This window comes from Eriocheir sinensis, chromosome 33 (assembly GCF_024679095.1).
Source record: "Eriocheir sinensis breed Jianghai 21 chromosome 33, ASM2467909v1, whole genome shotgun sequence".
Lineage (NCBI taxonomy): Eukaryota > Metazoa > Arthropoda > Malacostraca > Decapoda > Varunidae > Eriocheir > Eriocheir sinensis.
Window position 1 is genome coordinate 643,902 of NC_066541.1, and position 25,962 is coordinate 669,863.

The window sequence follows — 25,962 nt, forward strand, 5'->3', positions numbered from 1 at the left end:
TAGAAGAGCAGTCCACACGAAAATATCGATAGAAAATAGAAATAGAGGCAACACTGCGGCGGAATTCAGGAGGTAGAAGACTGTCAGTAGAGGAGGGGCGTTGATGAGAAGAAGAGTTCTTGACCGTCCAAAAAGCCTGTGTGTGTGTGGAGCCCTCCCACACGAGACGCATATTCGATACGAGGGCGGAAAAGGCCCTTGTATATGGGCAGCATCTGTGAGGGTGAAAAAGGTAGAGACGATACAGAACGCCTAACCTCGAGGAAACTGAATGAGCAAGAGATAAGATACAAAGTTTCCAATTAAAATTTTGGGTAAAGGAATATTCAGTGTTGAAAAGGGTGACAGCTGAGTATTGTCGAAGGGTAGAGGATGTGTTTGGAAGATTGTGTAGTTTGGACATGTGGAAAAAAATAATTTTTGAAGCATTGAAGGACATTAAGTTCCTTCTGCCTCATTCATAAATAATGGCAAGGTCAGAGGTGATATGTTCTGTTGTGTCCTATTGATTAATTGAAACCTGCATAGTTCGTAAACGTCCCTCCTGACTATATGGGCATGTGGCACTCTACTCAGAAGTCGACCCTGTTCACCGGGTTATTTCTGTATGAGACAAATCTGAGTGGAGGAGGCTCATAACTAGAGCAATGAGACTAATAATTTTTGGAAGTAATTGGAATGGAAATAATACATGCATAAAGGCTCTGTAGAACCCTCAGGGTGGCGACTGAGGGAGAGCCGGGCAATATGTGAGACTATGTTGATGAATATACTGCATGCAACGTAGCAGGCAGTCGCAAAATTAAAAACTATTATTTGAACTTTTAATCTATTATCAAAAGGGTGATGTCAACTTCTTTGCCTAGATAAATAATTATATTTCATATAGTGATTTTTTTTTTTACAACAAAGGAGGCAGCTCAAGGGCACACAAAAACAACAATAATAAATAAAAAAAAGCCCGCTAATCGCTGCTCCCATAAAAGAATCAAAAGAGGTGGCCAAAAGCAAGGTCAAATTCGGGAGGAGAGGTGTCCTGATACCCTCCTCTTGAAAGAGTTCAAGTTTAGGCAGGAGGAAATACAGATGAAAGAAGATTGTTCCAGAGTTTACCAGCGTGACGGATGAAAGAGTGAAGATGCTGGTTAACTCTTGCATAAGGGGTTTGGACAGTATAGGGGTGAGCATGAGTAGAAAGTCGTGTGCAGCGGGGCCGCGGGAGGGGTGGAGGCATGCAGTTAGCAAGTTCAGAAGAGCAGTCAGCGTGGAAATATCGATAGAAGATAGAAAGAGAGGCAACATCGCTCAGGCTACATTATTTTAGCATGAAAATTGGCGGAAAAAAAGACAAGTGTGGTGACTCTGTATGAGTTACAGTGATTGCATAAATTAGGAAAAAGCAATCCGCATCGATCAGACTTTCCATACTCAAACTGGTGTTTGTAAGTATCTCATAAACAATATATGAAATAAGTAAGGTAGCCACAAAATGGCAAGGTTTGGCAGCCAGGTAGGCGTTCCCAAAGGGGCTGCCACCCGCCACATACAGCTAGTCGCCGTCACGCTCACGGCCAGTGCAGCCAGGCGAGAGAAGCGGGAGGTTGACCCGTGTGTATGTGCTTTGTGTTTTGCATGAACATATAAATATGGTGAGACTGCGATGGAAGGGAGTCTGTTTTGTGGTGTTATATTTGTTGTCAACCGTTATATTTCTGTGTGGAAAGCAAATGATATCAGAGAGCAAGAGTGTTACGAAAAAGAGTTTCCAGGATAAACCAGTAACAGGAACGAATGCTACCCTTGTTACTATCCAAGATGTGAAGACCGTCACGAAAAACAGGACGGCCATCCCTGCGTTAGCTCGAGCTGAGAAGACGCTACACACACCAAACTTGGCCAACTCGTCTATATGCGTGGTGAGTGACTGACTGACACAACTTTGCGAATCGTCACACACACACACACACACACACACACACACACACTCTCTCTCTCTCTCTCTCTCTCTCTCTCTCTCTCTCTCTCTCTCTCTCTCTCTCTCTGTCTGATCACGAGCTAGAATCGTCATCGTCTGCAAGTACTCTCCCGATTAGAAGAAAGCATATTAGTCGATCTCTGGGTACTGCTGGGGCCCTACACACCACACACCCCATCCCCCTTGCTCATTGGGGCAAAGTGTACCGCTCCTTTGTCAATGGAAAAATCCCGGGCCTGAGCGGGGCTCCAACCTGAGCCTGCCAGACCGTGAAGCCTGACAGCGCAGAGCTTTACCACTGAGCTACCAGAGCGGTGTGTGTGTGTGTGTGTGTGTGTGTGTGTGTGTGTGTGTGTGTGTGTGCTTACTCCTACCTTTTCCCCTTGAGTGGGTCAACGAACTCGGACCGTAATGTAAACAACTCGGGGAGGGGCGCGAGAACCTCAGGAAACGTTTAGTAAATATTGGTTTAGTGAGTTGCCAAATATAATGATATTGTTGTGCTGGAAGCTTCCCCCGGGGTCTATGGGCCTCTAGAAGACTCCAGGGCCCGGATCCACAAAGGCTTAGTGCGTAGTTTTGGGCCCTTAGTTCGTAGTTTTGAGAACATCGAGATTCACAAAGCTCGTGCGGCAATAACTAGCAACTAATCGATGACGTCACGGGTTACCTCGCGGATCTACAAACGTTTACCGCGCTCTGTGTGACGCTAAATTTGTTGTTAAATAACTACTGCCTCGGAGCTGACGGTAGCGCTAACAATATTATCAGATTTACGTATAAATGCTTATAAATCGCGTTTTTCTACTTGAAATATAACTTTGCGAGTAGAGGAGGCCTATTTCTTTATAAAATGATGAGATATGCACCCTTTGAGAGGTATATGATAAGTGTGGGCGATATGGGAACACCCGGCCGGGGGATTGACAGACCTCCCTCCTCTGCCTGCTGCTGGAGGATGGCTTGGCGACGAGGAAAAGTTGCCGAACTTTATGTAATTTCTGATTTACTAGGGAGAATTTTGCGTTTTCCTTCTATATGTTGATACAGAAAGCGTTAATTTACCCATACATGTCAACAGAACGATCTTACAACATATAATAGTGTTATGCCGGATGTGTTACCTGGGTTCCGTGTCGCCGTCAGGAGACTCCGTGGGAGGGAGTTATGTAAACACTTTGCACAGCTTCTGTAGTTTGATATTCTTCTTTAGTAGTACACTTTACTCTGACTCTTCACTTACCATTAGCTTACTATGACTGGGAGTGGGACTCTCTCTCCCTCTTCTCCTATATATATATATATATATATATATATATATATATATATATATATATATATATATATATATATATATATATATATATATAAATATATCCAGAACAGTACAGTCTAGAATGTTAAATTATATTTTAGATCATACAAGAACATGTAGCAAAAATATATGCGAGTTGGCAAGACTTCCCGCCTGGCGTCTGGCCGCGCCCACGCTCGCCTAGCTCCCCGCCCCCCTGCTCGCTGCTCCCGGAGCCTTCTAGAGGCCCATGGGCGCCAGGGGAAGCTTCCAGCACAACACTATCCCCCCCTCTTAATTGTGATCGTCCCGATTACACTCTTAACTATATACAAACATAAGAGAATTAATCAAAAACATAATAATCGTCGTATCGCTGTGGACGCCTGCGTTGTCTCTGTCTTCTGTTCAGTGCCTTCTGCGCGTCTGGCTCCTGGTGCGCCTCGTCGTCGTCCGCTTCTTGGGGTGTCCCTGGAACATCTGCCGAACCCGGGAGGTTATCTCCCTCGGCTGAAAGGTCCAGAAGGCCTATGTCGTCGTCGACCTCCTCTCGGTCCTGGACGTCCCTTGCGTTTTCGTCGGCTGTTGGGTGTCTGTAGTTGTTCCAGGTGTAGTTTCCCGGACCGTGGTACCTCCATAGGCGGTTGACGTGGACAACTTTCGGCTTGGTCCTTTCCGTTCTCCGGATTCGGTGAGTCACGTCGGAGAGGCGTTCTAGCACAGTATAAGGGCCTTCCCAGGGGCTCTGTAACTTCGGAGACTGTCCTTTCTTCCTCTGCGTGTTGTAAAGCCAGACTTGGTCTCCTTCCTTGAAGTCAACGTGGCTTACCCTCATGTTGTAACCGCGCTTCATGGCCTCCCCGGAGAACTTCAAGGCACCACGGACTTGATGGTGCACCTCTTCCAGCCGTTCCTCTAGTTGACGGGAAAAACTGGAGGCGTCCCTTGGAAGGCTTTCCCCAGGAGGCCTTCCTGTCAGTAGGTCCACCGGCAATCACAGCTCACGTCCAAACATCAGCTTTGCCGGTGAATACCCCGTAGTCTCGTGGGCGGCAGACCTGTAGGCCATGAGGAGCGCAGGCAGCTTCTGATCCCATGAAGACTGATCATTGTTGCACTGCTTGGCCAACTCCTGGCCCAACGTCCAATTAAACCTCTCCACCGTTCCATCTGACTGTGAGTGCAGAGGGGTGGTCCGGGTCTTCTTGATACCCAGGAGCTTGCAGCACTCAGCAAGGACTGTTGACTCAAAATTCCTTCCCTGGTCGGAATGGAGCTCGTTAGGCACACCGAAGCGACAGAAGAACTCCTCCACCTATACCTTAGCGATGGTAGTGGCTTCCTGGTCAGGGATGGCGTAGGCTTCCGGCCACTTGGTGAAGTAATCCATTGTGACGCAGATGTACCTATTTCCGTTCGTCGTCAGAGGCAAGGGTCCTGCTATATCCACTGCCACCCGTACCATGGGAGCTCCAACCTGGTATAGTTGCAATGGGGCACGGTGACGCTTCTTGGGGCCCTTCTTTGCACAGCACACCTCACACGCGTGACACCATTCTTCCACGTCCTTCCTCATGCCAACCCAGTAGAACCTTTGGCGCAGGCGACTCAGTGTCTTCTTTACCCCAAGGTGTCCGCTGGTGATGCTGTCGTGCATTTCTTTCAAGATGCCTTCCCGGGACTTCATAGGTAGCACCGTGGACCAGTAGTGGTCAAGACCATCATGAGAGACCCAGCGTCGCTGCAACACCCCGTTGTCCATCCGAAGAGTGTCCCACTGAGTCCAGTAATTCTTGGTGGTAAGGCTTTCTCTCGAGATTACGTCCCACCCAGGTCGCGTTGACGATTGCCTCAGCCACTCCATAATTGGTCTCAGATCTCGGTCCTCCTGCTGCAGTTTTCCCAAGTCTTCCCATGGCACTTCCGCTGTCTGTTCCACTGTAGTGCGGCGGCACATATTCTGGACGCTTTCCCTCTGGAGGCAATGTTGACACTCAGGTAGGCAGGGGCGCCGGCTCAAGCTGTCCGCGTTACCGTGTGTTAGCCCAGATCGGTGCACAATAGTGTAGTGATGCTGCTCTAGTTTACCTATCCAGCGAGCAAGCTGGTCCTCAGGGTTTTTCAGTGACATCAACCACCGCAATGCAGCGTGATCCGTGCGGATGGTGAAAGTTGCACCGTACAGGTAAGCATGGAAAAAGTCAAGGCTCTTGACTATTGCCAGGAGTTCTTTCCGGGTCACGCAATAGTTTTTCTCGGCTGGGGTGAGCTTCTTGCTGAAGTAGGCCACAACCCGTTCCATGTCGGCACATGCCTGGGACAGCACTCCACCAATCCCCTCATCAATGGCATCACAATCCAGTATAAAAGGCTTAGAGGGGTCTGGGTAGGTGAGTACGAGCGAGCTGATGAGGGCCTCCTTCAGCTTCTCAAAGGTAACCTGAGTTTCCGCTGTCCACTCAAACTTGCGCCCCTTCTTCGTCAGGAGGTGCAGAGGTGTAGCAATCGTAGTAGCGAAGCCTTTTACAAACCTGCGGTAATATGAGCACAACCCGAGGAAGCTCCGCAGCTCCTTCACGTTGGTGGGTGTCGGCCCGTCCCTTACCGCAGCCACCTTCTCAGGATCAGTGCGTACTCCAGCCTCGCTCACGATGTGTCCCAAGTATTGGACCTCCCTTTGGAATAGGCAGCATTTCTTCGGGCTGAGCTTAAGATGTGCAGCTCTAAACCGGGCGAAAACCTCAGATAGCTTTTCCATCTCCTGCTCGAAGGTCTGGCCAAAGACAATCACGTCGTCGAGGTAGATGAGTGCCGTCTTCCAGAGAAGTCCCTCCAGCACCCTCTCCATCAGCCGCTCGAACGTGGCCGGCGCGTTGCAGAGGCCAAAGGGCATAACCTTAAACTGCCACAGGCCTTGACCGTAGGAGAAGGCTGTTTTCTCTTTGTCCTGCTCCGCCATTTTGACTTGGTGATACCCAGACTTCATATCCAGAGTTGAAAACCACTTGGAGCCCACCAAAGCGTCGAGCGTGTCGTCGATCCGTGGGAGTGGGTATGAATCCTTGATGGGGAGATCGTTGAGGGCTCAGTAGTCCACGTAGCACCTGAGGGAACCGTCCTTTTTCCTGACGAGCACTACAGCAGATGCCCACGGGCTGCTGGACCGCTCGATTAACCCCTGTTGCCGGAGATCATCCATTACCTCATCCATCTCCTTGCGACGGGCTGGTGCCATCCTTCGAGGAGCTTGCTTCACTGGGCGGGGCTACCTGTGTCGATGTGGTGCTCTACCAGGTCCGTACACCCCATGTCCAGGTCTCCTGTGGAAAACACATCTGCATTCCTCACGAGAAGCCCCCTGAGCTGTTCCACTTGGGGCTCCTCTAGACACTTGGAGCTCCTGTCAAACAGGTCGCGCAGGTAGTCGGGCAGCTCCTCCTGGGGCTTCGTCAGGGTTCTCCTGCAGACACAGGTTCTCGGTTCCTGGTCGATCTCTTGGCACAACCCCACCATGGTCCCTTGCTCTATTTTCTTTGGGCTGAAGGAGACATTGGCCACGACGACAGGCACTTCCGCTGCAGCAGGGTCTACCAAAGTACTGCCTACAATCACCCCGTTTTCTACCGGGCATCGACTTCCACTCTCTACCACACACAGGCTAGCCGGAGGAGCACCCGTAATTTGACAGGGTAACATCATCTCCGATCTCGGAGGAATAATGGTGGTGCGCTTGACCGTCACTGGCAGGTCTTCCTTGTTCACAGTCGTCAGTGGCACCCTCCTTCCTCCTACAGTCAGCTGCTTAGCGCGGAAGTCCAGCTCGCACCTGTTGGAGACAAGATAATCCATACCTAGGATGCAGGTGTCGTCCATGTCAGCCACGTAGACAGAGAGGAACTCTTCCTTTCCTCCGAGCTCAAACTTCACGTCCACTGGGCCTCTGAGCTCTGCGTAGTGTCCTGTGACTCCGCACAGTCGATGCGGCGTCTTAGGAAGCCGACAATGACTCACCACGTCAGGCCGCACCAATGTGCGTTCCGAGCCTGTGTTGACGACCACAGGCCACAACACTCCGTCAACCTTGCCCTCCACTTGGCAGCTTGTCATGGTGGTTCTCCTGCACACTGATATCTTCGGGGCATGTACAGGACAGACTGATCGTTGCTCGCGTGAACCAGTCTTCCTTAGTTTCCCTAGTGGTGGTCCCTCGCCGGGGGCACAGTTTTCCGACACTCATTCTTCCAGTGCCCCTTTTCTCCACAGGTCCAGCACTTGGGTCCTTCCCTGGGCTTCTTCTTAGCGCCACCTTCATATTCCTTCTTCCTCTTATAGCATTCGTTCTCCTTGTGCCCAACCTTCTCGCAGTACTAGCACGTTCCTTGGAACCTGTCTGTGTCGCTGACAGCGCCCTTTCGTGCCCTAAAGCCAGAAGTCGAGTCGTCCCTGAAGCTTGACAAGCTAGCCCTAACAAAGGACTCAAACTCCATGTCACGTACCAGAGCCTCCTGCATTGATGTTGGCTTAGCTTGGTTCACTTGTATCTTCAGCTGAGGGCTGTCCAGGGCATCGATGAATTGATCCCGCAGCAAAACCGTCAGCAGGTCAGGGATGGCACCTGGGTATGCCTTGTGCGCCATGCTCTCAAGGTCCTGAGCGAGTTCCTGAAAAGACTCGCCGCGCCTCCTGTTGCGGGTTCTGAACCTAACCCTGAAGAGCTTGTTCTGGTGCCTGGTCCCATATCGTTGCTCCAGCTCCTGCGCCAGCCCGCTGTAGCTGCCCTTAGTCGCATTGTCGAGCTGAGCAAGGACCTCCAGCGCCGCCCCTTTCAGGCTAGTGGCCAGCTGCACCGCGCACTCTTGGTCATCCCATCCGTTCCGGGCTGCCAACAGCTCAAACTGAGCGCGGTAAGCCTCCCAAGAGACCTTGCCTTCAAACTCCTGAGGCTTCTTTCTAACAGGCGAACCCAGCAGACTCATGGGGATGGCGAAACTTCTTGCGGGGATAAACTCAGGCGAAACAGGGCTCAAACTACCCCGGACTTGCGTAGGAGAAGCATCTTGGGTACAACTAGCCCCTGCAGGCACTGGCTGTCCGTTTCCAGCCAAGCAGTCTTCAAGGGCCTTCACTCTGTCACTTACGTCACAAACTGCCTGTTCAGTACGGTTCACCTTTCCCTGCACTTCTAATATTTCTTTGTGTGTCGTCTTCCGTACCACCTCCATCTCTTGTTGAAGATTCGTGTGTTCTTTCTCCCTTCTATCAGGCGTTGTCCTAACTTCGTGGTCACATCAGTCATTTATCCTCGTACTGACTCACTTCCATCTTGTACTGCTTGTAGCTGTTGCTGTCATCCCGTGAAGCGATCTTCTAGCTGTTATTTGAGTTCTTGGAGTGTTCCTTCTTGTTGTTGCTGTGCTCTTTCTTGTTGTTCTTTGAGTTCTTGGAGTGTTCTTTCTCGTTGTTGCTGTGCTCTTTCTTGTTTCTCCCCCTGTAGTCTCAAAGCTTCCAAGAGTTCAGTCAACACGTCGTCCCTCTGGGCAGCTTGGGAACGAGTCTCGATGGCGAAAAAACAAATGCCTACACTCCTGACGCCAATGTTATGCCGGACGTGTTACTTGGGTTCCGTGTCGCCGTCAGGAGACTCCGTGGGAGGGAGATATGTAAACACTTTGCACAGCTTCTGTAGTTTAATATTCTTCCTTTGTAGTACACTTCACTCTGACTCTTCACTTACCACTAGCTTACTATGACTGGGACTGTCCCCTCTCTCCCTCTTCTCCTATATATATCCAGAACAGTACAGTCTAGAATGTTACAGTATATTTTAGATCATACAAGAACATGTAGCAAAAATATGTGCGAGTTGGCAACACTTCCCGCCTGGCGCCTGGCCACGCCCCGCGGAGCGCGGACGGCTCGCCTTGCTCCCCGCCCCCCTGCTCGCTCCCGGAGCCTTTTAGAGGCTCATGGACGCCGGAGGAAGCTTCCAGCACAACAATATATATATATATATATATATATATAGATATATATATATATATATATCTATATATATATATATATATATATATATATATATATATATATATATATATATATATATATTTATTTATTTATATATTTATTTATTTATTTATTTATTTTTGTCGTGGCCTATTGGGCCGGTAGGCTTCTTCCCGGTGGATCCTGAATTCCTGATGGTCGGTCCAAGGCTTCTTCCCGGTGCAGCCTGATGGTCGGTCCTAGGCTTCTTCCCGGTGGGGCCTGATGGTCGGCCCACCCCGTTCTGGTGCAGGCGAGTGTTTATAGTGGCGCAATCTTGCATTGGCTCATGCTGCCCTCCCCTAGCTGATCTTTAATTCTTGAATCTAGAGTCCGGGTTTTGATAGGTGGTCTTCTGGACAGCATGTGGGTAGTTTTAAGCCACTTGGCGGTGTCACGGGCAAAATTGAGCCTCGGGCCAAATTGAGCCCGGGCATCAACATGCCTCTGTTATCTTAGCTCAAGCTCGTGTATGTGGGGTTCTTTTCGTCTTATATGGCGTCTAGAGCTAGCATGATCATCATTCTTTATTATGATGACAAAGACCATGTCAAAATTTGCCCCATTAAATAAGAAATTACATAAAGTTCGGCAGCTTTTCATCGTCGCCAAGCCATCCTCCAGCAGCGCTCCGACACCCATGATCGCACATTCATTTTTCTCAGAAAATAGGATACCAATCACATTTACATTAACATATTTCCACAGGTGAATACTTAGGCCATGTTCAAACCAAGTTGCGACACCTGAGATTCATTAATAATGACAGGGGAAGGAAAAATGTAGGGCTTTCCTTGTCTCTAGTTAAGCGACGTCGATGAAACCGTACACGGCCTGAGATGGTACCAAGACCTGTTTGTAACAACTACATCTACACAAACTCCTCCCACTACTGCTGCAAGCCTGCATATCCTTGCCATTTCAACGTAATGGAGCAAAATAACCCCGGTCAAAGGCAAGCCTTTGAATCTTTTCATTTACCCTCTTTTTTTGCCTTTTTCCCTTCTTTCAGGTCAGGTTAGGTTAAGGGCGAGGTTAACTTATGGGCTATGTTAGGTTATGTTAAGGATCAGGTTAGGATAGGATACTTAATATGGAGGTCAAAGAGCCCCGGCTAGGAGGTTATAATGTTGGTTTTGGGAAATTTACACAGATTTGTTGGAAATTCTTGCCAAATCTCGCCTATTTAGGCCTCCCCACCATAAACTCTGCTTTTCCGACAAGTCCTCAGGTTTGTTGGGGCTAGGGAGGGATGACAGTGCAAAGAGTTGGAGCAGTAGCTGTATAGATATACCATTTTGAACCCAAAATATATGCGTAAAAATTCCAAGCAATGCTGATAGCGATTTTTTAAAAGATGGCGTTGGCTACCGACCAAATGGTGTATAAGTAACAGGGAGCATGAAATGGGAGTAGTAACAAATGTACGGAAGTGGGGGCAACCTCCGCGGGGGGGACTGGAAGTGGGGGTTGGGGAGGTCAGCGGGGGGGTTACGGAAGAGGGTATCTGACCTACCCCCCCCCTCCCATCTCTTTTACCTTTTCACCCCCCCAACCCCCCACCCACCCCCTCGCGGACTAGCGTACGTAAGCGAGAGGGTGACGGGAGTAGGGGTGCCCAGCAGGGAGGAGGGGGGGGGGGGCGGGAGAAGGGGTACTTGAAGGGTTAAGATAAGATCTTGGGCCCTCGAATGACCACGAGATTATAATCACGGAAAAGGTTAAGGACATTAGGTTAATGCCCAGGCTGGAATATTAATTTACTCTCTAATGCAAGTCTGAAAATAAAATAAAAAATCGCCATTGAACGTAAGACTCGATAAATTATTTAAGTTTTTGCTGGATGTATTGTATCATTATCTTCTTATTTCTCATTTCTCAACTTGTTTCTTCTTATTTATTTCCTCAACTTATATATATATTTTTTTACTCCGGTTATTTGGTGTCATCTAACCCTAAACACTGCAGCACCAAGTATTTTTTTTTCTGATTTTGCATTAATTAATGTCTTATATCTCATTTCTTAACTTCTTTCTTCTTATTTCTTTTCTCAACTTGCATTTCTTTATATTTTCTGCCTGCTCTTCGATGTCATAAGACCTTAGACGTTGCCGCATCGAGTTTACCTTTTTCCGTGAAAAAGGGATCATGTGTGTGTGTGTGTGTGTGTGTGTGTGTGTGTGTGTGTGTGTGTGTTCCATTCCCCTCTGATTCTTGAGAAATCTGCGGCTAGCACGAAATTTTGTGGGCCATCTTTTTTAGCCGATTATATGCTCCGAAGCGGAATTTAGTGAGGATTCTTATGGTATCTTCAAATTCCTCATACATCTATTAGTTCCCGAGTTACACCAAGAAAACTGATTTTTTTTTTCTCTCGTCAGAGTAGCCTAGCTAATAAAAATCGCTCAAAGCTCCTCATCTACGTTCCTTAGAAAGATTGCCATATGTTACTATTAAGAAACTTATCCCAACAACTGCAAATTTGACGCACTTTCATTTTTTTTCTGATTTTGCATTAATTAATGTCTTATATCTCATTTCTTAACTTCTTTCTTCTTATTTCTTTTCTCAACTTGCATTTCTTTATATTTTCTGCCTGCTCTTCGGTGTCATATGACCTTAGACGTTGCCGCATCGAGTTTACCTTTTAGTGAGGATTCTTATGGTATCTTCAAATTCCTCATACGTCTATTAGTTCCCGAGTTACACCGAGAAAACTGTATTTTTTTCTCTCGTCAGAGTGGCCTAACAAATAAAAATCACTCAAAGCTCCTCATCTACGTTCCTTAGATAGATTGCCATATGTTACTATTAAGAAACTTATCCCAACAACTGCAAATTTGACGCACTTTCATCGAAAACTTAATTTTTAATCATTTTTTATTTACTTTTATGGCGCGTTTCGCGTCATCGTCCGCCAGAACCTTTTACCCTTGATGACACGAAATGCGTCATCGTGCGCGAGAGGGTTAAATAAGTCAGATTTATCTCAAATTCACTGTCTGGGCAGACAAATATTCGGAAAAGAGAAGGCAAACCAGTTTGTATATATATATATATATATATATTTATATATATATATATATATATATATATATATATATATATATATATATATATATATATATATATATATATATATATATATATATATTCACGTTCTTATGGATATCTTCTTGTTGATTTGGGTATAAATACTCCTGACTCCCTACAGTTTCGCTCAACTCTCCCTTCCATCATACCTTTCTCCCTCCCTCGTCTCTCTCCTCCCCTCCCTCCCTCCCTCCCCTTCCCTTTCCTTCCCTCGTGTTATTAAATAAGTCAGATATATCTCAAATTCACTGTCTGGGCAGACAAATATTCGGAAAAGAGAAGGCAAACCAGTTTGTATATATATATATATATATATATATATATATATATATATATATATATATATATATATATATATATATATATATATATATATATATATATATATAGATATATATATATATATATATATATATATATATATATATATATATATATATATATATATATATATATATATATATCCATATATATATATATAGTATATTCACGTCCTTATGGATATCTTCTTGTTGATTTGGGTATAAATACTCCTGAATCCCTACAGTTTCGCTCAAACATTGTTGGAGAGCCTCCCAGGTGAACGCGTATTCCAATGGTGAACTCCAGGAAAAAGGAATTCTTACACGTTCTATACTCCCAACATAACGAACCCTATGGTTTAAGCTCTCAGCTACTTCTGATCTTACTCTCTTAAGCCTTTGCAGCTGCTTTTTTAAACCCTCGAGGTCCGCCTTCCTGAAGTCAGGTATTAAGTGTTGTTTCTGCTGACTCTATCCTCCCATTTAATATTAAATATAATTTCCTTATGATCACTGTTACCTAATGAACCCCCAACCTCAATGTTGCTTATTATGTCCTCTTTATTAGTTAACAACAAATCCAAAATATTTTCTTCCCTCGTTGGTGTTCTAATTAACTGCTTAAGGAAACTATCCTGCGGCGGGAAATGAAAAAGAACCATGCAGCATGGAAAAACTGCATGGAAATTTGTGTGCCTGTGAGAACAAGACAACGCTTGCTGAGCACCCAATGATAATCACAAGACTAAGATTCCCACCTGCGAGATATACTGTGAAATTTATTAATAATGCTAAAGCATATGAGCCATCTTATTTAGCATTCTATGTCTTTGAGAGTATTCTCGTAAAGCCTTCTTCGAATGGGTGTAAAGAGACATCACTTTGCCATAGCGTATGCTTACATTATAGTGAATAGAAACGGAGAAACAGTAGAAAGCGGATCCTATTGTGGAAGTAATGCTGTAAACCATTTTAGCTGAACCCACACTGTTTTGTATATAGAACGAACTTACATTAGCTGAACTCACACTGTTTTGTATAAAGAACGAACTTACATTAGCTGAACTCACACTGTTTTGAATATAGAACGAACTTACATTAGCTGAACTCACACGGTTTGTATATAGAACGAACTTACATTAGCTGAACTCACACGGTTTTGTATATAGAACGAACTTATATTAGATGAACTCACACTGTTTTGTATATAGAACGAACTTACATTAGCTGAACTCACACTGTTTTGTACATAGAACGAACTTACATTAGCTGAACTCACACTGTTTTGTATATAGAACGAACTTACATTAGCTGAACTCACACTGTTTTGTATATAGAACGGTCTTACATTAGCTGAACTCACACTGTTTGGCATATAGAACGAACTTACATTAGCTGAACTCACACTGTTTTGAATATAGAACGAACTTACATTAGCTGAACCCGCACTGTTTTGTATATAGAACGAACTTACATTAGCTGAACTCACACTGTTTTGATTATAGAACGAACTTACATTAGCTGAACTCACACTGTTTTGAATATAGAACGAACTTACATTAGCTGAACCCACACTCCTGGAAGAAGTCAAAATTTTCTAAGGGCTACAATAAAATCAATATGACCGATGAAGATACGGCACGTCACAATGAACAAATTCACTGTCTTCTCTGTAAATACGGGTTTTAAAAGGTAAAGGAGTAAAACATCATGACCATGAAAAATCAGGAAACAATTACATTGAAGCTTATTGTAATAGATGCAACCTTCAAATGAAAAAAATCACAAATTGCAGCGCACTCTCATTGCACATAATGCGGATTACGACATGACGTTAATCCCGCGTGAATTAACGCTACCTGACTTTGAAAATCAAACTAAGACCAAAACATTCAGTTCACAAATACCATGAAGTCATCATAAATGACTTGAGATTTATTGACGCGTATGTCTTTATGTCTGGTTCACTCGCGGCTTTAGCGAACCAATTCATCAGCAGTGGGAACGAACCCATGTGCACACAACAGATGTTGAAAGATGTGCCAGCACCTGCGTTACCATTATTGATCAAGGGAAAGCAGATTTTTTGTTATGACTATATGGATTCGATGGAACGACTTTCTGAGACACGTCTTCCATCCCGCGAAGATTTTTTCAATTCGCTTCAAGAAGCAGAACTTTCCGAAAGTGATTATAAACATGCTCAGAATGTTTGGAAAGTAGCTGGGTGTCAGAGCCTGATGGACTATTTGTTGCTTTATGTAAAAGTGGATGTTGGCCTTTTATGTGATGCTTTCCTAGAGTGGAGAGGTATTTTGAAAACCCAGTGGAGGTTGGATATTGTAAATTATGTTAGCCTGCCAGGATTTGCCTATGACTCTTTTCTGTTGAAAACACAGCAGGAATTAGAGATGCTTAGTAGCCCAGACATATCATTGCATTCAAACAAATGTGCGTGGGGGCTACACAAGTGTTGTGCGTCGTTTTGTACGCACCAATAACATCTACACGAACCCTCAGTTTAATCCAAAACATGATAGAAACACTTTCCTTTCATATCTTGACTTCAACAGTCTTTATCCCACTGTAATGCAAGAGAAGTTACCATGTGGAGATATGAGAAAACTAGATGAGACAGAAATGCACTGGTTTTTGAGCGGGAGGGGGGCTCGGTCAATCAAGCAACCGATGGCGATTTTGGATACCTCATTCTGTGCGATACTGAGGCTGTCTCACGTGAAGTCATTGAGAAAACGGATGACCTCCCACTGACCATCAGAAGACACAATATCATCAATAGAGATATATCGTCAGCCGCACACGAATGGTATGAAGAAGAAAACCGTCCAGTACCGTGTAAGAACATAAATCAGATTGGAACACATGTTGCTCAGGAGAAAATGCTGTTTGCTCTGTCCCTCCTGAAACTGCTTATTCAACTAGGCCGGGTTGTTAAAAAGTGCATGCTATTTATATGTTTAAGCAAAAGCACTTTCTTGCGGACTTCATTCAGGATAACATAGAAGCCCGCAAAAGTGCTACTTGCCCTATCAAGAAAACTGCAATCAAGTGTATTTCAAACAGCATTTTTGGTCGATTCCTGATGAACGCGGCCAAATATAGTGAAGACATAGATATTGTCACCAACCGCGAAAAGTTTTTGAAGCTGGCCCGAAGTCCTTACTTTAAACGAGTTGTACCCCTCAATGATGGTCATGTAGCTGTAGTTCGCCATAAGAAATATTCACAGGCGAATCATCCAAACTACATTGGCTACTACGTCCTAGAGCTGTCCAAGCTGCGACTATATGATTTCTTTTACAGTATCATGAAGGCTCATTACGGGGATCGGGCGAAACTAGTGTATTGTGACACTGATTCCTTAATAACTGAAACTGAAACTCCTGATCTATTAACAGAGTACTCGCAGGAACCCTTTAAAAGCTATATAGACACAAGTAACTTTAGCTCCTCACATTCCTTGTACAACACAGACAACTAAGGCAAGCTCGGATTTCTCAAGTCTGAAGTGAGGGAAAGAACCATCTCAGAATTTGTAGGTGTAAGACCAAAGTGCTACTCCATCCTCTTGGCAGACGGTGACCGGTTGAATTCAGCTAAGAGCGTTCCAAAGCTCATAAAGAAAAAAAATTGCTCATCAGCGATACAAAAACGTCCTATTCCAGAAGCAAACATTTACCTTTGGCTGTCAGGGATTATGTTTCGATCTGGCTCATATAAAAAACACCCCGCCCCGCCCCGAGCCCACGCAATCCTGTCGCATCCTGTCGTCGCATGATGTCGCCGCAGGGCCCGCTGCTGCCGCCGCCGCGCACATTTCGCGAGTCTTTTTTTTATTTTTTTATATGAGCCAGATCGAAACATAGACGCGTTTTATCTACATGTTTCCACAAATCGAATAAATTTTAAGACAATTATTGTTTTTTTCATCCATTTTTTGATAAAGGGCATATAAACAAGTCAAACAAACTCAATGTTTATTGGAATTTGGTCAAATTATGATTACAGCCTCCTTCTCTTCCTCCTCCTCCTCTACCCCTGTAGAATTATCGGGATGACCGTAAGATCGTGACTCCAAGGTGCTAAAGTAGTATCTTTTGTCCTCAACTACAGATATCCCTCTCTTGGGATATTTTGCTGTACTCATTCGTCCATTACGCACTATGAATCCCTGATAGCCAAAGGTAAATGTTTACTTCTGGAATAGGACGTTTTTGTATCGCTGATGAGCAATTTTTTTTCTTTATGAGCTTTGGAACGCTCTTAGCTGAACTCAACCGGTCACCGTCTGCCAAGAGGATGGAGTAGCACTTTGGTCTTACACCTACAAATTCTGAGATGGTTCTTTCCCTCTCTTCAGACTTGAGAAATCCGAGCTTGCCTTTGTTGTCTGTGTTGTACAAGGAATGTGAGGAGCTAAAGTTACTCGTGTCTATATAGCTTTTAAAGGGTTCCTGCGAGTACTCTGTTAATAGATCAGGAGTTTCAGTTTCTGTTATTAAGGAATCAGTGTCACAATACACTAGTTTCGCCCGATCCCCGTAATGAGCCTTCATGATACTGTAAAAGAAATCATATAGTCGCAGCTTGGACAGCTCTAGGACGTAGTAGCCAATGTAGTTTGGATGATTCGCCTGTGAATATTTCTTATGGCGAACTACAGCTACATGACCATCATTGAGGGGTACAACTCGTTTAAAGTAAGGACTTCGGGCCAGCTTCAAAAACTTTTCGCGGTTGGTGACAATATCTATGTCTTCACTATATTTGGCCGCGTTCATCAGGAATCGACCAAAAATGCTGTTTGAAATACACTTGATTGCAGTTTTCTTGATAGGGCAAGTAGCACTTTGCGGGCTTCATGTTATCCTGAATGAAGTCCGCAAGAAAGTGCTTTTGCTTAAACATATAAATAGCATGCACTTTTTAACAACCCGGCCTAGTTGAATAAGCAGTTTCAGGAGGGACAGAGCAAACAGCATTTTCTCCTGAGCAACATGTGTTCCAATCTGTTTTATGTTCTTACACTGTACTGGACGTTTTTCTTCATACCATTCGTGTGCGGCTGACGATATATCTCTATTGATGATATTGTGTCTTCTGATGGTCAGTGGGAGGTCATCCGTTTTCTCAATGACTTCACGTGAGACAGCCTCAGTATCGCACAGAATGAGGTATCCAAAATCGCCATCGGTTGCTTGATTGACCGAGCCCCCCTCCCGCTCAAAAACCAGTGCATTTCTGTCTCATCTAGTTTTCTCATATCTCCACATGGTAACTTCTCTTGCATTACAGTGGGATAAAGACTGTTGAAGTCAAGATATGAAAGGAAAGTGTTTCTATCATGTTTTGGATTAAACTGAGGGTTCGTGTAGATGTTATTGGTGCGTACAAAACGACGCATCACTTGTGTAGCCCCCACGCACATTTGTTTGAATGCAATGATATATGTGTGGGCTACTAAGCATCTCTAATTCCTGCTGTGTTTTTAACAGAAAAGAGTCATAGGCAAATCCTGGCAGGCTAACATAATTTACAATATCCAACCTCCACTGGGTTTTCAAAATACCTCTCCACTCTAGGAAGGCATCACATAAAAGGCCAACATCCACTTTTACATAAAGCAACAAATAGTCCATCAGGCTCTGACACCCAGCTACTTTCCAAACATTCTGAGCATGTTTATAATCACTTTCGGAAAGTTCTGCTTCTTGAAGCGAATTGAAAAATCTTCGCGGATGGAAGACGTGTCTCAGAAAGTCGTTCCATCGAATCCATATAGTCATAACAAAAAATCTGCTTTCCCTTGATCAATAATGGTAACGCAGGTGCTGGCACATCTTTCAACATCTGTTGTGTGCACATGGGTTCGTTCCCACTGCTGATGAATTGGTTCGCTAAAGCCGCGAGTGAACCAGACATAAAGACATACGCGTCAATAAATCTCAAGTCATTTATGATGACTTCATGGTATTTGTGAACTGAATGTTTTGGTCTTAGTTTGATTTTCAAAGTCAGGTAGCGTTAATTCACGCGGGATTAACGTCATGTCGTAATCCGCATTATGTGCAATGAGAGTGCGCTGCAATTTGTGTATTTTTTCATTTGAAGGTTGCATCTATTACAATAAGCTTCAATGTAATTGTTTCCTGATTTTCATGGTCATGATGTTTTACTCCTTTACCTTTTTAAACGCGTATTTACAGAGAAGACAGTGAATTTGTTCATTGTGACGTGCCGTATCTTCATCGGTCATATTGATTTTATTGTAGCCTTTAGAAAATTTTAACTTCTTCCAGGAGTGTGGGTTCAGCTAATGTAAGTTCGTTCTATATTCAAAACAGTGTGAGTTCAGCTAATGTAAGTTCGTTCTATTTTCAAAACAGTGTGAGTTCAGCTAATGTAAGTTCGTTCTTTTTACAAAACAGTGTGAGTTCAGCTAATGTAAGTTCGTTCTATAATCAAAACAGTGTGAGTTCAGCTAATGTAAGTTCGTTCTATATACAAAACAGTGCGGGTTCAGCTAATGTAAGTTCGTTCTATATTCAAAACAGTGTGAGTTCAGCTAATGTAAGTTCGTTCTATATGCAAAACAGTGTGAGTTCAGCTAATGTAAGACCGTTCTATATACAAAACAGTGTGAGTTCAGCTAATGTAAGTTCGTTCTATATACAAAACAGTGTGAGTTCAGCTAATGTAAGTTCGTTCTATGTACAAAACAGTGTGAGTTCAGCTAATGTAAGTTCGTTCTATATACAAAACAGTGTGAGTTCAGCTAATATAAGTTCGTTCTATATACAAAACAGTGTGAGTTCAGCTAATGTAAGTTCGTTCTATATACAAAACAGTGTGAGCTCAGCTAATATAAGTTCGTTCTACATACAAAACAGTGTGAGTTCAGCTAATGTAAGTTCGTTCTATATACAAAACAGTGTGAGTTCAGCTAATGTAAGTTCGTTTTATATACAAAACAGTGTGGGTTCAGCTAAAATGGTTTACAGCATTACTTCCACAATAGGATCCGCTTTCTACTGTTTCTCCGTTTCTGTTCACTATAATGTAAGCATACGCTATGGCAAAGTGATGTCTCTTTACACACATTCGAAGAAGGCTTTACGAGAATACTCTCAAAGACATAGAATGCTAAATAAGATGGCTCATATGCTTTAGCATTATTAATAAATTTCACAGTATATCCCGCAGGTGGGAATCTTAGTCTTGTGATCATCATTGGGTGCTCAGCAAGCGTTGTCTTGTTCTCACAGGCACACAAATTTCCATGCTGTTTTTCCATGCTGCATGGTTCTTTTTCATTTCCCGCCGCAGGATAGTTTCCTTAAGCAGTTAATTAGAACACCAACGAGGGAAGAAAATATTTTGGATTTGTTGTTAACTAATAAAGAGGACATAATAAGCAACATTGAGGTTGGGGGTTCATTAGATAACAGTGATCATAAGGAAATTATATTTAATATTAAATGGGAGGATAGAGTCAGCAGAAACAACACTTAATACCTGACTTCAGGAAGGCGGACTTGAGGGTTTAAAAAGCAGCTGCAAAGGCTTAAGAGAGTAAGATCAGAAGTAGCTGAGAGCTTAAACCATAGGGTTCGTTATGTTGGGAGTATAGAACGTAAGAATTCCTTTTTCCTGCAGTTCACCATTGAATACGTGTTCACCTGGGAGGCTCTCCAACAATGTTTGAGCGAAACTGTAGGATTCAGGAGTATTTATACCCAAATCAACAAGAAGATATCCATAAGGACGTGAATATACAGCATATATATATATATATATATATATATATATATATATATATATATATATATATATATATATATATATATATATATATATATATATATACAAACTGGTTTGCCTTCTCTTTCCGAATATTTGTCTGCCCAAACAGTGAATTTGAGATATATCTGACTTATTTAATAACACGAGGGAAGGAAAGGAAGGAGGGAGGGGGGAGAGAGAAGAGGAGGGAGAAAGCTATGATGAAGGGAGAGTTGAGCGAAACTGTAGAGAGTCAGGAGTATTTATACCCAAATCAACAAGAAGATATCCATAAGAACGTGAATATATATATATATATATATATATATATATATATATATATATATATATATATATATATATATATATATATATATATATATATATATATATATATATATATATATATATATATATATATATATATATATATATATATATATATATATATATATATATACAAACTGGTTTGCCTTTCTTCTGAATATTTGTCTGCCCAGACAGTGAATTTGAGATAAATCTGACTTATATAACCTCTCGCACACGATGACGTATTTTAGTCATCAAGGGTAAAAGGTTCTGAGGGACGATGCGCGAAACGCGCCATAAAAGTAAATAAAAAATGATTAAAAATTAAGTTTTCGATGAAAGTGCGTCAAATTTGCAGTTGTTGGGAAAAGTTTCTTAATAGTAACATATGGCAATCTATCTAAGGAACGTAGATGAAGAGCTTGAGTGATTTTATTTGTTAGGCCACTCTGACGAGAGAAAAAAAAAGATACAGTTTTCTCGGTGTAACTCGGGAACTAATAGACGTATGAGGAATTTGAAGATACCATAAGAATCCTCACTAAAAGGTAAACTCGATGCGGCAACGTCTAAGGTCATATGACACCGAAGAGCAGGCAGAAAATATAAAGAAATGCAAGTTGAGAAAAGAAATAAGAAGAAAGAAGTTAAGAAATGAGATATAAGACATTAATTAATGCAAAATCAGAAAAAAAAATGAAAGTGCGTCAAATTTGCAGTTGTTGGGATAAGTTTCTTAATAGTAACATATGGCAATCTTTCTAAGGAACGTAGATGAGGAGCTTTGAGTGATTTTTATTTGTTAGGCTACTCTGACGAGAGAAAAAAAATCAGTTTTCTCGGTGTAACTCGGGAACTAATAGACGTATGAGGAATTTGAAGATACCATAAGAATCCTCACTAAATTCCGCTTCGGAGCATATAATCGGCTAAAAAAGATGGCCCACAAAATTTCGAGCTAGCCGCAGATTTCTCAAGAATCAGAGGGGAATGGAACACACACACACACACACACACACACACACACACACACACACACACACACACATTACGATCCCTTTTCACGGAAAAAGGTAAACCTGATGCGGCAACGTCTAAGGTCATATGACATCGAAGAGCAGGCAGAAAATATAAAGAAATGCAAGTTGAGAAAAGAAATAAGAAGAAAGAAGTTAAGAAATGAGATATAAGACATTAATTAATGCAAAATCAGAAAAAAAAAGACTTGGTGCTGCAGTGTTTAGGATTAGATGACACCAAATAACCGGAGTAAAAAAATATATATATATAAGTTGAGGAAAGAAATAAGAAGAAACAAGTTGAGAAATAAGAAATAAGAAGATAATGATACAATACATCAAGCAAAAACTTATATAATTTATCGAGTCTTACGTTCAATGGCGATTTTTTATTTTATTTTCGGACTTGCATTAGAGAGTAAATTCATATTCCAGCCTGGTCATTAACCTAATGTCCTTAACCTTTTCCGTGATTATAATCTCGTGGTCATTCGAGGGCCCAAGATCTTATCTTAACCCTTCAAGTACCCCTTCTCCCGTCACCCCCCCCCCCACCCCGCGGGGCACCCCTACACCCCTCACCCACTCGCATCCCTACCCTAGTATGAGAGAGGGGTGGTGGAGGGTTGGGGGTGAAAAGGTAAAAGAGAGGGGAGGGGGGGCCCAGATACCCCCTCTTCCGTAACCCCCCCAACCCCCACTTCCAGTCCCCCCCGCGGAGGTTATCCCCACTTCCGTACATTTGTTACTACTAATGGGATAGGAGGTAAAGAAAATAAGTTAAAAAATAACAAAAGTATATATATAAATGCACTCACCTCAAAAGAAGTCGGTCCGGAGATGTGTTAGGCTAATATATTTTTGTGTGACTCTCTCTCTCTCTCTCTCTCTCTCTCTCTCTCTCTCTCTCTCTCTCTCTCTCAAGCAAGAGTCGCTTTAAAAAAGCAGAAAATGAGCGGGTAGAAGAGATGGTAGTGTTGTGTTTTAGCGTTGCTTAACATTTTTGTATATTTTATTGATACTAAAACGAACTGATATGAAAATGTGACTTCATGATTCCGTGCGCATTACCAGTGGGGGGCTACATGCAAAATTTGGTGAGGCTAGGTAACAAAATAAAGTCAGGACGCCTTTTTATTGTTTTGAGAGTTTGCCCGCCTAATATTTAGACGGTTCCGCCGACACCCGTCAAGGATACGGAGTCTATGGAAGTTGTTATTCTTCACCTCTGCCATCTCTGCTGGGTCCTCATTTGTAGTTTCAGCCATTTTCAGCTTATCGATTGATTCTCTTTTTAATTTGTCGTTCACATGTCTATAGAATAGTTTGGGTTGGTTTTTGCACTTGTCAATTATATCTTTTTCATATTTCCGTTTTTCTTCTCGTCTAATCTTTGTATATTCATTCCTTGCTTGTTTGAAATCGTTCCATGATTTGGTTCTTCTTTGTTTCCATCCCTTCCAAGCTTCCTCTTTTCTCTTTCTAGCTGACTCGCATCTTTTGTTAAACCATTCCTTTTTACCAACATCCTTTTCGGTTACCTTTGGGACATATCTATTTTCGACTTCCTTGTATTGCTTTAAAAACTCCTCCCACTTATCCTGTGTACTCTTGGCTTTGTACAGCCCACTCCAATTTGCATTTTCAAAAAAAGTTTTCATGCTATCAAAGTCTGCCTTACAGTAGTTGCTTCTCCCAATTTTGTGATCCTCTTTTCGGTCAATCGTTCTCTTTTCTGTTACGTACTTCAAATTCCACAACCGCATGGTCACTCTTTGCTATTGGACAATCTACTTCAAGATTTTCTATTATTCCCAGCTCCTTGCTAAATAACAGGTCTAGTCTTGATGCCTTCTTTCCCGATTTTGGTATGTTCCTTAATCCACTGATTCAGCACATGTTCCATTGCCAGTTGCAGCAGTCTTCCTCCCCACGACCCTTCTGCTCCCTGCGTCAGCCAATCCTCCCATTCTACCTCCTTGCAGTGGAAATCACCCATTATTAGGGGAGGCGGTGGCTGAGTCGACAGCGTGACGGCGCCGCGTTCAGGACGACGCGAATTCAATCCCCGCCGAGTGGCTTAAAACTACCCACATGGTGTCCAGAAGACCACCTATCAACCTGGACTCTAGATTCTACGATTAAAGATGAGCCAATGCAAGATGGCGCCACTATAAACACTGGCCTGCGCCACAACGGGCTGGCCCATACCATCAGGCCCCTCCAAAAACAAGCCTACCGGCGCCACAGGCGATGTAAAAAAAAAAATAATAATAAAATAAAAATAATAATTATTCTCACACACTCTCAACATTCCATCCAGGCAACTCACCGTGTCTTGTACCATTTGTTCATATTCTCGGACCTTCCATGCACTTGTTCTTGGTGGCACATACCCTACTACATACTGCCTCCTTCCTTCAGTACCCACAATTTTCACTTTCAGTACCTCTGCCAAGCCTCCACCCTCAATCACCTCCTCTACCCTAATGCCTTTTTTAACCATCAACATCACACCATTTTTCGTGGTATATACTGCCAAATAATATATTTAGTTAATGCCGTTTTCTGCCATTTTGGGGGACAATTTTAAAGGAATCTTTAGGAAAAATTACTTGCACAATATGAAACTGCATAGAACAAAATGTAGTAGTATTTTCACCAATGTTGTATATCCTTCATAATAGCTTCAATAAGACACACAACACACCAATTTTCTAATTATGGATGAGGTAACTGATGCTTCAGTTACTAAACACTTGTGCATACGTGAAAGATACTTCAAGCAGGTATGTCAAGAAACTTTTAGCATTATTTCCATTTACTTCCTGCAGAACATCACTTTTCTCAGGCAAAAAATCCTACTCTGATGAACAAATGTCCCAATGAGTAGTATTGTTGAACCATTACTAATGGGGCATCCAGTCGGTGCTGTATAATTTAAAATCAAATGTAAACACCAGCGTTTTTACAAACTACAAAATAAAATATTAATTTCAGCAAATTTTGTGATATAATATTTCATAAATATATTCTGATATTTTGTAATAATTTCCTTCTATTTTAACAAATAGAACACAATATATTTATGAAATATACGAAGGGGAAGCTCGGGATGTCCTACTTCTCACTTTGCGGAGTCATTTTTTCGACCCCGTCCTCTTCCTCTCGGGGTAATTTGAAACAACCCCAACTACTCGGGGACGTTCAATGCTGCCATTCACGGCCAAGATAAAGGAAAAGGGAAAGGGGATGGATTGACATTAATTCTACGGCGTAAATCTCTTCACGCTGATTTAATGAGAAAATAATTATGATAATAATAATAATAATAATAATAATAATAATAATAATAATAATAATAATAATAATAATAATAATGTTAATAATAATAATGATAATAATGTTAATAATAATAATAATAATAATAATAATAATAATAATAATAATAATAATAATAATAATAATAACAAAATATAACATAATATAAGAAGAACAAATATAATAATAATGATGATGATGATGATGACGATGACAATGACGACGACGACGACGACCATGAAGATGATGATGGTGATGATGATGATGATAATAATAATAATAATAATAATAATAATAATAATAATAATAATTGCAGATTGGAGTCGCTGCAGGAGTCTGGCGTGTTTGGCTACCTGTACCGCCATTCTCTGCCGTATGCTTCGGTGTGTCTGCAGCCTGAGTCCTTCAGTCGACCAAACAACAATCTGCGGCCCCTCGAGTTAGGCGACCTGTATGGTGTGCTATCCCTCTATGGCGGAGGTCAGTACTACTACCTAACTCCTTAACCCATAGAAGACAGGTAACGTTTTGGATCGTCACGAGGGTGATAGGTTCAAAGACCGGGCGGCGTACAGAAATGTCTTGCCCTGATTTTAAGGTCAGCATCATTTCTTAATTGCTTGCTTCAAATTACACTAAATGGGAGTACATAACTTATTACCCAATATGCACGTCCGTAAAGCAGTGGTTAGCGTGCCTGGCTACTAATCCACTCGTCCGGGTTCGAATCCCGGCCCGAGCAGTCGGCGCTCACCTCACAGAGTTATTCATCCTCCCTTTCGAGTTGACGATAAATGGGTACTA

General features: G+C 42.7%; 1 protein-coding gene across 1 annotated transcript in view; it reads left to right on the plus strand.

Annotated features, from left to right (window-relative positions):
- Positions 1-1,564: 1,564 nt before the first annotated feature.
- Positions 1,565-25,962, plus strand: part of LOC127006497 (carbohydrate sulfotransferase 11-like) — a 74,888-nt gene continuing 50,490 nt past the window's right edge. The window contains exon 1 of the mRNA XM_050876436.1: positions 1,565-1,916. Within this exon, the coding sequence (XP_050732393.1) occupies positions 1,647-1,916 (270 nt within the window). The 5' untranslated portion in view covers positions 1,565-1,646. The remainder of the gene's footprint in view (positions 1,917-25,962) is intronic.